Consider the following 16,220-nt stretch of genomic DNA (forward strand, 5'->3'; position numbering starts at 1 on the left):
ATGGTGACAGATGTAACGCTTTCTGTAAGTAGAGACTTATAATAACATTCTGAACTTGTTGAAGAAGTCTTATTTTACTTGTCTTCCTCTTAATGTTAATCCGTGTCAAATGAGGAAAGGTGTCAAATGTCTACACCTTGACATGTGGACATTGTGGACATTAAAGTTTGGAGCATAACCTAACACTGATACTCCCTCAACTGTTTCTGAAAACAGCCTCCCTGGATAGTATTCAATCCCGTCAAAGCACCAAAGCAAACACCTTAGATTTTTTTTTAAAACATTGTTGAAACTGAAAGAAAAACATAATAATTTCTTACTAAGGTTATTTCATGTCAATAGTTTCTCCAGGCCTAAGGGGGGTTTATATTATCAAAATCACATTTAAAATGGAGAGAGAGGAGAAATAAATAAACATCTTCAGAAGAAGTGGATCAACCCACGTCTCACCTCCACCGTCCTAAAGCTTTTAAAATTTCCTTCAAAGTTATTTTTTCTGTGTTTTGAAGCATGCATTTTGAAGAATCCATTTCCTTTCACTTCAGTTAATTGCTAAAATCTTTTAGTTCTACTGCGATAACTATTTAGCTACATGTTCTTTTTATACTCCTGTGAATTCAAAAGGATGCCTCGAGCATTCTCAAATTCTTTTGTATCTGATTATATCTTGGAAAACAGCTTCTGAATGAGACAGCAGTTTAGCTGTTTTCAGAAGCATGAAGTGGACTCTTTGTCTACCTCTTGCTCTCCTCCCTCCAGGTACGGCTCCAGCAGCTGGGTGGACTCTGGCCAGTGCCTGGGAGATCTGGACGGGCTCCTCTTGGGGAGGGGCTGGGGCTGATACACGTCCTGGCTCTGGTACTCCTGCTGGTGGTATTGGGGGTACTGGGGAAACTGGTGATACTGGTACGGCTGCTGCTGGAACTCCCCGATTTGCAGAGCCCACAGGTAGACGAGGAAGACAAGACCGGCCCCAACAGACACGAGCAGGTACCGCTTCTTGGCCTGCATGTGTGCTGCGGGGGGGAGGAAGAGGAGGACGTGGTGGGTTGGGGGGGAGGGGGGGGGAACGAGGGAGACAGGAAAGGGGGGAGGTAAAAAAAAAAGAAAAGGAGTAGGATATAAGTAGTGGGGGAGATGCAGAATTGAAGCAGGGAAGAAAGAAAAGTGAGGAAAAAGAGGATATGGCAGAGAGGAGAGAAAGGGTGGATAAAGAGTCGAAAGAGGGGAGAAAAGGAGGGAAGGGGGGAGGAAGAGGAGCTAGGAAAAGACAAGGAGAGGAGGTGCAGGGAGGTAGAAACAGGTCAGATCGACCCACAGGGAAGCCGCTCTATCCACAGCTCGACATTTTGGGATTTGGAGTCACTAAAAGAAAAAAAACAGAAAAAGGAAAGAACACATTGAATTAATGGATCAATAAAGACAAATCTCGAGCTTCTAAACAAATCAGAACTGCAAAGAAGAAGTATAGAGAAACCAGTTTGAAGGTTATGATGTGAATATTGGTATGGCTCCTGTCTTCTTATTAGCTCTTGTTCAATTTCATTATTTAATTTCATTATTAAATCTATAAAAGAGTGAAGTAAATGTAAAACGACACATTTTCTGAGAATTAAACACACAAATTGTCATGCATTTTTTTTAAATAAATTCAGAATTGGTGGTATATTTTTAAATACAATCATGAAAAGTGAAGGTATATCCTAAAGATTTCAGAGGTGTCACTGGTCCCGTTGTAGGTGTTTGCTGAGTCAGTGAGGGATGTGTATTGATTGTGATGCAGCTCAGGCAAGCAAGCATCGTGCTCATACTCACACCACCTGCCACTGACAGTTCTGGCATTTCAATATAGCTTCCTTAAAACAAAGACCTTGAACTATTTGAAAAAGATTCATGTATTTTATAAACATCAAACTCGGAAATGTAAAGTGGCTTTGCAGAATGTAACTTTCTTAAACAGAAATGTCTGAACGTCTTTTTCCCCAAGTGAATACGACTGTGATTTTATTCTGACACTTTCAGTTTCTCTACAGTAAGAGGAAACTGTTGTAGAGTGAAAGTTGAAGATTTATTAGAGGAAATCCTTGAATGATGTTTGAAAAGCAAAGCAGGATAAATCTGCAGGACTTGAGTTTGGATGGGGGATAGAACACTTTAATTATTTGTTTTAATCAGTGATTATACCCTTTTCAAATGCAAATCATTTCGAAATCTTAATGCATTCTGTTTCCCTTCCCAAAAATAATCCATAATTGCAAGACCTCAGTCTGTAGAACCCACCTGTGTAAGAGGAACACCTGTGGTCCCAGGGAGGAATCGGGATGTCCGCTGCTCTCCCGTCCAGCCTGAGCGAGACTCCACAGTTTGAAAACACATTCTCCTCCAGTTAGAAACCCCCGAAACACGCTCAACTTCACAAATCCATCCACCGATGATACATTTGATTCAAATCGTCACAGAGATCTGCGTCCGTAAAGGTGCGCCGCCTCCATCCTGCACCGCGTCCCCAGCCTCAAACTTTCCTCGACAACGGGATCACAGGGTAATCTCTTTATGTGGACAAGATTCAAGCAGAGCTATCTGTCAGCACAGCGGGTATCCACGATGTGAGCGTCATACACACACACACACACACACACACACACACACACACACTCATCGACCATCGGGATAACACTGATAACATCCAGCCAGAGTTTCTACGACGCTCAAACTGGCACCCCGTTTCAAACAATCCCGGAGAAAAAAAAAAGAGAGAAGATCCAAACTTTGCCATTTAAATCCAAACTCCCACCTGTGCGCTGCTGCTCTGTGAGAAACACGCTAGAAATCTCCACCCAGGTTAAGTTAAAGAAATGCACCTGATCCAGAGAGAGAGACGCGCTTCGATCAAATCTTTCTCAGGAGCGACTCCACGCTCCGCTGAACAGCAGGTGGACCGGTTTCACAATGAAAACACCCTGAATGCTGCACACTGGGATCCTCATCGCACCCTGCTCTCCTCGCTTCCAGCAGCCATGCTCTCCTCACTTCTCCATCCTCAAATCCCCAGTTGGCTCTGGGCTGCGCCTCCTTGCAGCATCCAGCAGCAGCAGCATCAGCAGCAGCAGCAGCAGCGCTGATAATCCCGACAGCAGCAGCAGCAGGCTGGCAGCAGGCTGCGGGGATCCGAGCGCGCACCGAGCGGGGCGTCAGCTGGCTCTCAGGAGGAGTGGAGGGAGCTGGCCATAACTCAGCATCTCTCTGCCTGCATCTGTAGCTCTGTTTGGATCAGCTTAATGAGGAGGAAGGAGAAAGCCAAAATCACCGAGAAGTCCTACAGGAGCATCCAGAACCTCTAGAGTGGCTGTCATCTTTGTGTCCAATTTGGAAAAGCAAACTCCATTCAGACCTCAGCTGTTTTAAGGTTCTTGCTGGTAAACGTGGCTTTAAAGTAGTTTGCGAAACATACTCTAATATTATCGAATATGTATTGTCTATTTTGCAGCTCGCAATGTTTCCCTAATAACAAAAAGTGTAGAATACAGTTTAGATTTTGTGTGTTTTAGTAGATAAAAAAAAAAAATCACTTTCTCACATGAGCATGAAGCTTCAGAGTAGCTGCCATTGTTGTTTTGGGATTATTACCAGTAAACTTGGCTAAAAACAAGTTGTACTAACATACCTTAACAGCATTGTTTGTATAATTCATGACGCTCTCCTGTTCAGTTTATATAGTTCGCAAAAAGTTGATAAAGTTTAGATTTCATTTGCTTAATGGATGAAATTACACTCTAAAGAAAGACATGACCATAATTAATACAAGAAAAATAATCACATTTATTCTATCAAAGTAAGATTTTCTACATGAATTGGGCTTCACTTGTAAGAGTCTTTTAGTCACTTTTGCTAAATCCAGGTTTCTTGATTGAACATTTTCCAGGCTCGTTGCCTCGGTGCTTAATGTTGTTAGAGGGATTTGTCGGGGCCTTGCTGTCAGGGTTTGGTGAACTGACTCTTTTGCAAATCTATGCACTTTTAATTAAGTCTTAGCTCATTAAATCTCGTAATGATTCGAATATTCGGCCCAATTCATCAACTTTGACCGCTTGTCTTTCTGTCTCTGCTGCACGTCGATCACGTCGCGTCGTTATTTGCACAGATGGAGCTGACTGACCAAAATTAATTTTCTCCTGATTTGTGTCGATGTCATTATGTCAGGAGTCAAGGAGGAGGGGGAGGGGGGGGGGGGGGGGTTATAGAAGCATTGGAGCCATACACGGGCATATCATGTAGCAAACAGCGCCATCTTGTGGCTCATGGTACAGCCCACACTTTAACAGTGACAGAGTGGAAACCAACCTCATCAGACTTTTATGATGTGACTGTTAACGGTTTTTTTTTTACTATAGAGAGAGCTCAAGTCTTTAGTGTGAAGATGATGTTATTAGCTGAATTATCATTAAATCCAGATGTTCTTCAAACGTGTTATTAAATAGTAAATCTTTGCCAAAGTTAAGAACTCATCTTGTTAAAAGTGCCAGAACCTTCCTTTACAAAACAACTACAGAACATATCATTGTTGCTCAAAGTCTCCCTCTAATGCAGACAACCTTTATGCTCTTTTTAATCCACTCCAGGCCAGAAGTGGAGCCTGTCTGCCAAATCAAATAAAGAGAAAACATCTAACTGTACACCACACAATAATATTTTAGTATTAAACGACTCAGCCTGTGAGGCTTCACAGCAAAAGGGATGTGATGTATGTACACACGTTCTGTTAGAAGTAGTCCTCTTTACTTCAAGATTTCTGGCCTTAAAATGAATGATGTGCTTTAATAATCTCTGAGGGGAAACTCAGGTTTACACTCTGTTTATGAGCGACATGTTACATGCATAGGTCTGAAATACACACACACACACACACACACACACACACACACACACACACACACACACACACACACACACACACGGTCAGACAGGAGCTGTGGACATGCATTGATGCAGAGATGTCAGAGCGGGGCTGCTACACAGCTCCATATAAGAGCTGTCTTGGGTTTGGTGCCTTGCCACCTCGGCAGTACTCAGGAAGTAACCTGGCACCTCTCCAGCCACCACATCACCTTCCATACTTTAGTCAGTATGTGGACTTGAACCGGCGACACCCCGCCTCCCAAACCCAAGTCCTTACAGACTGAGCTACTGCCACTCCAAAAATCACACTCTGGAGTTTGGTGTGGAATATTTCACATGCAAACAGAAGAAAAAAAAGGCAAAGGCATGCAACCTTTTTCTAAAAATAATATTTCCAGTGATGGTAATCTGCAGATAAACACAATTTTATAGAAAAGGAAGATAAGCCTGCACACTTACTCAACGCCAGAAAAAATAATGTATTAAATCACTATGTTTTGAGTAAGTGTGCCGTCTTATCTCTTTTTTCTTGCTGCTGTTTTGGAACCGCCCTGAACACATGATGTGCAAAGAGCCTCCTTTCTTTAACACTTTTATTTTTACCAAAGTTACAGAAGTTTCCTCAAAGTGTGGCTGAGGTTTGCAGGTAACCAGAACAGGACAGATGTATATTCATGAGAAAAATATATATAAGACCTCTTGAACTGTGGTAATGAAGCTCAACATGGTAAAATGTCAAAAACTTGAAAAAATACTCCAAATGCCAGTTCAGAAAGTGAATCATCATAAGTATGACAGAATCCAACATTCGATCAGTTTTTGTTTGGTTTTGGTTTTCATGCTCTCATCGTTTATAAGGAAGCGTTTGTATTGTATGAATTCCAGGTCTAACTTCAGGACATTAACCCAGCACCCTGATCAGTGATGTGTATTCAGTCATTTTTGCTGATGTGATCTCAGAGGAAGTTCATTTGCAATAGTGATCTATATCAATAACTGAAACTGTTTCCAATCTTAGTGCATCATGTAACATGACACTTAAGTTGCCTAGGTTCCTGTGTTATTCAGAGACATGCTTCTCACACACATAGGCCTGAATCACACACATGCACAGACAGGAGCTGTGGACATGCATTGGTGGAGAGATGTCAGAGTGGGGCTGCTACACATGGAGCGTGCCAGATCTGTTGGGGTTTCAGTGCTTTGCTCAAGGGTGTCTCTGCAGTACTCTGGAAGTGACCTCTCCAGCAACCAGACCAACTTCCATATTTAGATCCGCACCAGGACTTGAACCGGCGACCCTCCAGTTCCCAAGCAGAGTCCCTGCAGACGGAGCTACTGCTGCCCCATGTTGCCTGAAATCTTCTGACCTTTGGGTTGTGATGTTGGTTGAGTTTTTGTCTGGGTTCTTTTCTGTAGAGGTTTTGTTGTTGTTGGTTGGGGCTCTCATCCGTGGCTTGCTTTGTTGTTATGGTTTTTATGTTTTGTTGTTGTGATTCTGCATGTGTTAAATGCCTACCTTATAATTACTTGTTACGCATATTTAGTTGTGTTGTTTATCTGGAGGCTTTTTGATAGAGTAGCTACAGATGACTAAAACAAAACCTCTTACCTCTAGCTTTATATTAGACATGAGACAATTAAATTAACTTTGAAATCAGATTATCTTTCAGTCAATTTTGCAGGATTTCTATTTTCCTTCTCTAGATTGCAGTAAAACGTATGACTTATGTACATTTATGTGTTTCTGTTCCTCTGAGCCGGTCTCAGACCGTGGAAGCATAATGCTTGAGGAATTCTGGATTTATTGGAGCTCTCTGGGTTGAAAAAAAACAAGCCCTTTAGAGGGAATTTGTCATCTTGAATCTGTGGCTGAACAACAGCAGAATAAATCCCTGGACGTGTCTTTGGATTGTCGGACTACACTGCCAAACATTTGTCTAAAAACACCACCAGACGCTTCCCCTCCCAGCCTCTTTCTCTGCACACCAGGATGTGGAGTTTTGTTTCATTTACCTGTGCGGTGATAACTCTGAAGGATCGGCCCGTGGTGATGGCTTCATGGTCCATTAGGGAAGGATAAATCAGAGCAGCATATAGCGAGGGGGGGGGGGGGGGGCAGTCTCAGTCCAGCTTTCCAGCTCCTTCACTTCCTCATTTTCAACATCAGTCTGAGAGCTTATTATGGGATTGGTCAGGTGTTTGGTGAAGAGTCTCTTCTCTCTTGTGCCAGGTTTAAGATCGAGACTATAATCCAGCTTTTCAAAGTCTCTTGTAAGAATCATATGAATCAGGGCTCTTCATGTGTTAAGAGAGAAGGCTAATCACTGAGTCCTCCTCAAATAATGCGTAAAACACAGGTGTAGTCAAAAATGATCATCATGTTTTTGTTAATTTAGCCGGGTACATTTTTAGAATTCTCAAAAACATACTAAAAGATTTTTTTTTTAAACGAGCCTCACAGGTATAGTCAAAAAATCATGTTGCATAAAAAACAAGATAAAACAAGAGGTGGAAGTTATAAAGTAGGAAACAACATATCAAAAATAGTTTCTTAATGACTTCTAAGAATACTCCCCAACTCTAAAAAACACAGAACAGTTAAAATTTTGGCATGACCTATATGTTATCAGGTCTTTAGATATGCTTAAAATGAACTCCCAGGGTCCAAAGCGTCCCATTTTTAAACCTTAAGCCCCTCCCACGAGGCGTTACTATTACAAATCAGTTAACACAATGATCCTTATTTTCTACCAGGTGAAGCATACAACCCTAAACACAAACAGACAAAGATAATTCAAAACATATTTTCTATAACTGAGATACTACATTGGGTAATAATCATAATAAAGAAAAAAAATATCCATATGATTTAAAGCCCACAAGATGATACTTTATAACATCCGTAGCGATTTGCAAACTGAATTTGTTGGCGGCAGTCGGCAGGATGTGAACACACCTCAACAACAGGTAAACGGAATTAAAGATTGTGTTCACTGATGCATACAAAAAAACAAGGACTGAAAATTAGCCATGGCTAGAAGTCCTACACACATTGTTTCCAATTCACTTAATATAGATGAAATAATACCTGTATGTAAACTGATAAATAAACAAAGCAGTGACTGTCGACCTCAGAGAAGGAAGTGCTCTGACCGAGAGAGAAGCAAAAAGTTTAGAGTTTCTAAGAAGATCAGAGACATGCGGCGTGATTTGACTCTGTGGGGGAATCCTCTAAATGCTAACACTGTTGACTGAGTCACCTCGTCAAATAAGACGTCAGACCACAGCTCCCCCCTCGATCCTGCACACACTCCCAACGCACACTGTAAGAAGAAATCAGTAGCTGTGGTCTTGATATGTTAAACTGAATGAATCAAGCTTTCTTGCCATGACACACACACGTACACACACATAACCTGCTGTGATCTTTTCCTGCTCTAATGCCCGACATCAGAATTTTGAGACTCCAGACCAGCTTGTTGACTCTCTTCTCATTCACCAAAGAATTCCTTTTATTCAAATCACCACAAAAGTTATCTCATGACATGTTGCATGGAAACAGGAATAGACCACTGTGTGTTATACTTTCAAAAGAAATAGAAACAATGACGAGGCAAACCTTCCCTTTAACAGGCAGAGACCTTGAGCAGAACCAAGCTCTTTGGTGAACCGCCGTCTGCCATGACCGAGAACGTTGAATAGAGAGAGAGAGAGAGAGAGAGAGAGAGAGAGAGAGAGAGAGAAAGATATGGACGCAGAGAAATAGAAACAATAAAGAAGCTGTGTTTCCTTATAACTCATCTCTGAATGTTGTTCTGTTCTAAATGGGTCTGGACTGATAAAAATATTTATGGTGTGACCTTGCAGCGGTCAGTTTACAGCCGCTGCAGGCTGTGAGGTGAATGCATCACGCTGCAAACTGATGTCACCACCACTCAGAGCAGGTGTGTGTATAAATGTGAGTGTGCATGCGGAAGAAACATATGAGGGTCAATCGATAAAAGAGAGAGAGAGAGAGAGAGAGAGAGAGAGAGAGATAGTGTCCAAGATGAAAAGCAGAAGAAGGATTCCTCCCTGACCTCTCTTCTTCTCCTCCTCTCTCTCTTCTTCCTCTGCAGCTCTGGACTCCTGACCTTTTGCCCAAACTGTGAAATGTCAGGAGAGGCTTGTAGTGGCACAACAGCTCGTCGGAAGAGGATGGGCCGTCGTCATGGAGACCACATCATCTGCACAGGTGAGATGAGACATTTCCTGCTTAGAAACAACCAGCCATCATTGTTTAACCCTTTGTTTGGCTTTGCCTGGTTGCTGTTTGTCCAGGTCGAAGATGACATACTAAAGTTATGCTGCGTTACATTTCATGTTATGTGATGGCGGGCGGGGTTTTTTTTTGTGTGGAATTTTTGAATTTGATAAACTTTATTAATCCCTGAGACATGCTTCTCACACACAGAGGCCTGAATGCACAAACAGGACCTGTGAAAATGCATTATTGATCAGCGGTAAGTTTCATGAAGAAGTTGAGGGTTCCTCGTCTTGAATTGGTGTTTTCCACTTTTTTTACCCTCTGAAAGATTGACACTCAGGCTGCTGCGCCTGCTCTCTAGTTTGGTTCTTAAATCCGACACAGACTTAGAGCTGTAATCCCGACTGAATTGATTTAGTATCATTTTTTAAAATCCTCCTGGCTGAGTCAGACTGCTCACCGCTTATCTCAAATTGAACTTCTCATAATGCTCTTTCACATATAAAGGAGAATCCCATTCGACCACTGGAACAAGATGATACGTTACAGACTGAAGAGATGACTTCCTTCTTTCAGGGATTCATTTCACATCCTCTCTGCCACGACAGAGCGTCCTCTTTCCTACACAGAGGATGTGATATAACTTGTGTAGCTGATAAGAGCAGGTTGTATTGTGCTCCTTGGAGAGATGTAATATAAATAGCTGAAACAGCTGCTGGATATTGTTCAGGAAGTGTGTGACTCTGTTATCCTCTGTCACTTTCACCTCCTTCTCTTTTCTCTCTTTTGTTTTCTTCATAAAATGCAAAGAGTTCAGTGTGTTTAGAAAGTTTTCATTCTCCCTCTCAGAGGAGATTGGAGACTATAGACCGTATATTCAAATGGACAGCATGCCTCAGCCTCCCTCCGTTGAGCAGGATGAAGCCAGAATGTACCTGCGGCAGCGGGCGCTGACTGTCTGAGCAGAAGGGATCCGCTCGAGAGCCCAACATTGACGCTATGCAGCTTGCGCTAACAAAAAACACTTTAAGCTCAGAGATAAAATGGCAAAATCCTTCAGGTGGACACAGTTCACAAAAGAACGGATCTATGAGGCAGACGCTCATAGATGTTGAAATGACACGACTCTCGTACTAGTGTGTTATTCTCTCGCCATTTCTGCTCTTCACTGCTAATCCGATTTGTAAACAGAGCTGTCAATCATGCCATTTTATACCATTTTAAAGCATCAAGTAACTACCTTAGGAGGAAACCTCTTGGTTAGGGGCACCAGATAGCCTAGCGGTTATGTCGCATGCCACATGTACAGAGGCTATAGTCCTCGTTGCAGCGGCCATGGGTCAGAATCCGGCCCCTGCCCTTCGCTGCACATCATCCCCCACGCTCTCCTCCCACTGTTACTGTCTCTCTTTAGCTGTCTCATCCAATAAAGGCAAAATTGTCCCCCCAAAAACAACACAAAAAAGGGAACTTCTCGAGGAGGAATAAAATAATTACGAACCATCGACAAAAAATTTCTCACTGGCTCCTTGATTTTATAGTTTGACCTCCTATCTCCTACCTGGTAAAGTAGATGTGGCAGGGTTTATAATCCATTCTGCAGCCAGTCATCAGTCAAATCTTTTTAGCTTCACTCCCAGACGGCTGTTTCTTTGTCCATCTTAATATACAGTCGATGTTAGAGACACTGTGTGAGCGTCAGAGAAATACTGTCCACAGACTTTTATGCTTGTTGTTGTTAGTTTGAGATTTATTCTTAGTACAGTCATTCCAGTGAAGGTAAATGTTAAAGCTACTCCAAACAAGCACATTTTAGATTACAGTGTGCTTATCTCTAAATGAATATTATTGCTTCGCCGTCCATTCTTGCTGTTTTCTCTGAGTAAAGACGGTAAAGCGATGTTTCCTGTCCACATCCAGATGACTGCTTCATGTGATAAACATTCTCCAGTAAAGATGAAGTCTCTCACAGCTTCCTCATAAAATACTTCCAGCATTAATGTCTTGTGATGGAGGCTGTAAATTTGTGTTTAAAAAAAAAAAAAAAAAAAAAAAAAAAGGAAGCGGCCATCTTGAGGTTTTTGGCATTTCAATTATCCACAACACCCGGGCGCAGTACACTCTGTCATTCTGTCATCTTTAATGTTTTAATATTCTCTTTTAAAAGCTTCTCTTTGCAAACACACACACGAGAGAAAACACATGCAACACACACTTAATGGTGTCGAGTGAACGCACTCGCACAAGTTGAGATTTATAGTGAAGCTATGCCTCAGTGAATAAGCAGAGTGAAATATTTATGTGCAGGCCGATGATTGACATTCTCGTATATTTTCAAGTGAAGAAGGATGATTTAGGGTTGTAATCAATTTGATGTGCAAGCAGGCAGTGAGGGAGCACACATCATGACATTGATGTTGACTGTTTTATGTGATTATCATGATCAACAAGACACCCAATTCCTCTGTACGCTGAAGGTGTAAACATAGTGTTTACTCGTGTGTTCTTTATCTCAAACCGCTCTATTTGGTGCACTTCTGTAAACGCTCTTTCATACTTACAACAAACAATAAAACAGATTTGCTTATTCAAGATTCAAGATTCAAGATTTTTATTTGTCACATGCTCATACAGATGTGCAGTGAAATGTAAAAGACTGTTCCGCAAGGCCGTGCAATAAACACTCAAATTGTTGATACACATATTTATAGTCAAATAGAATATAATGTAAAATTTTAAAAATAAATAATTGAATATACAAAAATATAGAATAATGTAAACAGTGTAAAGTGTCCAGGGTGTCAAAGTGCAATGTGCAGATTGGAATGTGTGGTGTGTGTGCATCATGTAATGTATTCTGTCATTTTGTGGTAAAATATAAATTTTCAGTCAATTCTTTTACATAGAAAATTAAAATGTTCTTCCTGTCCTATTCAATATAGGGACATACTGTTGTTGAAATGATGCAGCTCAAATACAGTCAGTCGTACTTAGGTTTTTAAAATCACTTGCTAAACAAAAAGGATGCCAGGGTAAATCTAACTGCTTGTATTTTAATTATTTTTGAATTTATTTAGTGTACATGTAACTTGTGTAAAAAAAAAAAATTATGTTAAGAGTCTAGTTAGTTTCCATCCATCAATGATCTTTAACCGCTTTTTCCGGTTTGGGGTTGCAGGGGAGCTGACATGATATGGAGTACAAACAGCTGACCTACAGCTTTTTTGACTTGGATCCTTAAAACCAATAACAGACAAAGCAGCTCGGACAATCTCTGCTGACAACAACACGACCTCAATCGCACCAAGATCACTTGTCACTGATGAAACTTTAGGAGACAATCACTGTAGGTGAACTGACCCGAATGTAGCATCATATATCGTCACTTTTGTCATAATTCATACTGCAAAGGCAATTAAAAAAAGGCAATATAACAAAAGGATTGCGTGCTGCAGAGTGAAAGTAGGTGTGCAGAAAATAAAAGAAGCCAACCCAAACCTAAGCCCCTCAAACTACACATTAGTCTTCAGAACAAATGAGCATCAGTTCCAGCCCAGGGAGTGCAATTTAACTCCAATTCAACATATAATTAGCTTCCTCCTCATGTTCTCTCTTATTTCCTCTTTTTCATCCCTCAACTTTCTCTCAGCCGACTTTGTAAAAATGAAAACAGTGTTTAAAGGAAGACTGTGAGTCATTTTACACATAAATAAAGCAGAAATCAAGTTTATCCAAATGTCTCTCTGAGTCATGACTGTCTACAATGAGTGAGAAGCTCGAGTCCTTCCAGCTGTGTTGTTGTCAGAGCCGCGTTTACATCATGTTTACATGGACGGGACGGCCTTACATATGAAGCTGTTTTAGTCAAGAACTAGAGAAAAGAAAAATAATATTCCTTGCTGCATATTTTAATGTCACATAAGTGTCTTTAGCTCATGGTGAGTCTGTGTCAATTTATGTGCAATATGAAGCTATGAGTCAACAAAAGCATGCGATTATTTTATTTAATGTCAATATTTAAATGTCAATTCTTTGTATTTGACATTCTTTTTGTTTTAATTCTGTTCCTTTCTGTCTGTTCTTTCGTGAAGCTCTTTGGGCTGCATGTTTTTATGTATGAAAGGTGTTATAAATTAAACTGAGTTGAGCTAACATTAGCATGCTAACACAACAATGCAGGTCACAGGCAATTGCAGCTCAAGCTGAGGACAACTTTTGTCCGCTGCTTGTGCTTAATGGTGCTTAATTGCGGTGCGTTCTAATTCATAACTCCGTCATGTGATAGTGAGTGGAGAGGGGTTGGAGGTGTGTCGCTGGAGGAGAGCGGAGGCTTCAGAGTAGCGGAGGGGTCACCGAACAGCAGGTTGTTTTGGTTTCATGCTGGTGCTCAAGGGCGACATCTACTGGATGAAAAAGTTGCACATTCTCCCTTCAACAAAAATTCTCTGAGGCATCAGTTAAGTGCACCACTGCTTTGAAATAGTGAATACTGCAACAGACTTCCGCTTTTTACTACGTTCATTTACTTTTAGCAAAAACACTGCGATGTGATCAAAATCAGAAAACGTCCTTTCTACTGCTGCTGCAACAACAAACCGGTGTTGTTGTTTGTTGTTGTATGTTTCATCATTTTTTTTCTGTGTGTTCAAAGATGCTTCTGGTGAATGGTGACAACAGAAACATTATAATACTTGAAATCAACGTTCGACCTCATGCAGAAAACCTGAAATAAACAGACGACAAGCCTGCAGCGCTGAGAACTAAGCGGCAGCATGAGCTCATCCTCCACACCTTCATCACTCTGTCCCTTTTACACTCCATTGCTTCCAATACCGACGAGATAAATCAAGTGAAAAGATCCCACTGATGGGAGAGGAAATAGATGAGCCGTTTGTTGACAGAACTCATTTTCCCACTTCCAGGTATTATTGTTCACCGTGTTGTTTTTACTTCCTCTCTCTCTCTCTCTCTCTCTCGCTCGCTCTCTTTTCTGCAGCGAGACGTCTGCCACCTCATCCTCCTTCTCTCCTGTGTCACTTGTTTCTTTTCTTTTATTAATGGGTGTGTTTTGTTGCCCACGCAGACAAACTGTCACACACGTTAACCTTCGGTGTCTGATGTCAAAGAACCAGCTGTAACCTGCTGACAACAAGCGCTCTCTGCTTATAAACCTAGAATCAGCTTTTGATTTCTCTCTTTTATTTTATTTTCCTCTGTTACTCAAAAGCAGGTGTAGAAAGTCACCAGAGACTACAACCAGAGACTATAAAGATTTCCATCAATTTACTCTTACATAGAAAACTAGTCATAAACACTGTAAAAAAAAAAAAATAGTTGTTATAACTTAAAAAAGTTAGTGTCCGGGCTGCCTCAACATTTTAAGTTAAGTGAACTTAAAAAGATAAGTTGAGATAAATTTGTGATTATTCCAAAGAAATACAATTTTCTAGTCAAATAAACTTGACATCAAGTCAGTTGTACATAAATCTTTAAGTACAACAACAATTCAGTTCCTGTGAAATTATCTAGTTAAGGCAAAATGGTCCATCAATTTCTTTTCAGATTCAGATTCTTTATTGCACCACAAGGGGAAATTTGTGTTGCAGCAGGAGCACACAGGAGACAAGAAACACAAAAACAACATCACCATAAAACGAAAATGAATTTTAAAAAAAATCAGACAGCACAACAAAATCTAAAACCAAATAAACTTGCTCAAAACTACCAAGCATTCAATTATTTTCAGGATTGTAACCCTTTAAATGCAATGTTATTAGAGTCTTGGATATGTGAAAGACTAGCAACAAAGTTGATTTGATTGCATTAGTCTTTTTTATGTAACCAATGAACACACAAAATCATTAATATTTGCTTTTGTATTTTGTTGATTTTTCTGCTTTCTTTTCTGCTCTTTTCTGGCTTTTGACGGTAGATGGAAAGAGGGAACGAGCCGGGTGGGAGAGAGGGTGCTTCGGGAGAAATCTCCCCTGAAAAAATTAGACATTTTCATTTGAATGGTTGCTGTTCTGCCTAGGATGGATAGTGGGAGGTTCTTCCAGCAGGTGGAGATCGCCATTTATTCACAATCGGAGGTGACTTGTTATGGTTCACCCAGCTGAATGTGTGGACAGTTTTCTTGTTTTCCCACAACGATCATGTGTGAAATGAATAGCAGAAGAGCGAGTTTGTTTCTTATGCTGTAATCTGACTTAAAATATTACTGCAGATAACGGGTTTGAATACATTTGGAAGACTGAATCTCAGAAAAGATTTGGACCAAAGGAGAGTTTAATGAAAGATTTTTGGTGTCACAAATAGGTAGCACCAGTATCAAGAGCAAAATCTATCAAACTATAGAGGTGAATTGGTAAAAAATTAAATAAAAATTTAAGCAGCTTGAGAGCAAACGTGAGAACCGTCCCTTTAAGAGAAAGAGTTCTTTCTCATCTTGCATGAGGAATTAAAAGCAAAATCTTCACTGCTCACTTCAACATCTTGTAAACTTTAGCCTATAACTGTTGTTGTGTCTCTCGACCTTCCTCACAGTTAGGTCAGCTCACCTGCAGCTGAAACCTCTAAATTTACACCACCTACCTACCTACACAGTGTGCATCTTGACTCAGCTATCACAACAAGCAGATATTTATTGAACACATGCTTTCACGTTTGTAGCTCTACACTTGGATACCTACAGGCTGCAACATGCAAGGAGTCAGTTTAAAGGCAAGCAGGGACGGTGGGGAAATATAATAAAGGTAAATGTGGTTGGGTGTGAGGTTGCTAAGTGACGGTTACAGTTTTATTGTGTAATGCTTGCATGCACATGCTGTGTGATGAACATGCATCAAGAAGTGTGGATGTGAATAACCCGTTTAAAGTCTTATAAACACACAGTGAAAAACAAAGTCTTATCAATTGACATTTTGCAACTAGCGATAATTTAGAGTCGCCAATTAACCCAACAAGCATGTCTATAGACTGTGGGAGGAAGCTGGAGAGAACCAATGCATGCACAGGGAGAACATGCAAACTCCACGCAGAGAGGCTCCCGTCCAACAGGGAAACCTTCTCGCTG

At 40.8% G+C, this 16,220-nt stretch overlaps 2 protein-coding genes across 2 annotated transcripts in view; both read right to left on the reverse strand.

The window, feature by feature from the left end:
* The window catches only part of LOC109986428 (exostosin-1), a 183,690-nt gene extending 180,080 nt beyond the window's left edge, over window positions 1-3,610 (reverse strand). Inside the window, exons 1-2 of the mRNA XM_065963908.1 lie at window positions 2,281-3,610; window positions 739-1,365 (exon numbers count right to left, since the gene is read on the reverse strand). Of these exons, the coding sequence (XP_065819980.1) occupies window positions 739-1,011 (273 nt within the window). The 5' untranslated portion in view covers window positions 1,012-1,365; window positions 2,281-3,610. The remainder of the gene's footprint in view (window positions 1-738; window positions 1,366-2,280) is intronic.
* The window catches only part of c15h1orf131 (chromosome 15 C1orf131 homolog), a 282,944-nt gene that overhangs the window by 235,121 nt on the left and 31,603 nt on the right, over window positions 1-16,220 (reverse strand). The window lies entirely within an intron of this gene.

This window comes from Labrus bergylta, chromosome 15, assembly GCF_963930695.1.
Source record: "Labrus bergylta chromosome 15, fLabBer1.1, whole genome shotgun sequence".
Taxonomy (NCBI): Eukaryota; Metazoa; Chordata; class Actinopteri; order Labriformes; family Labridae; genus Labrus; species Labrus bergylta.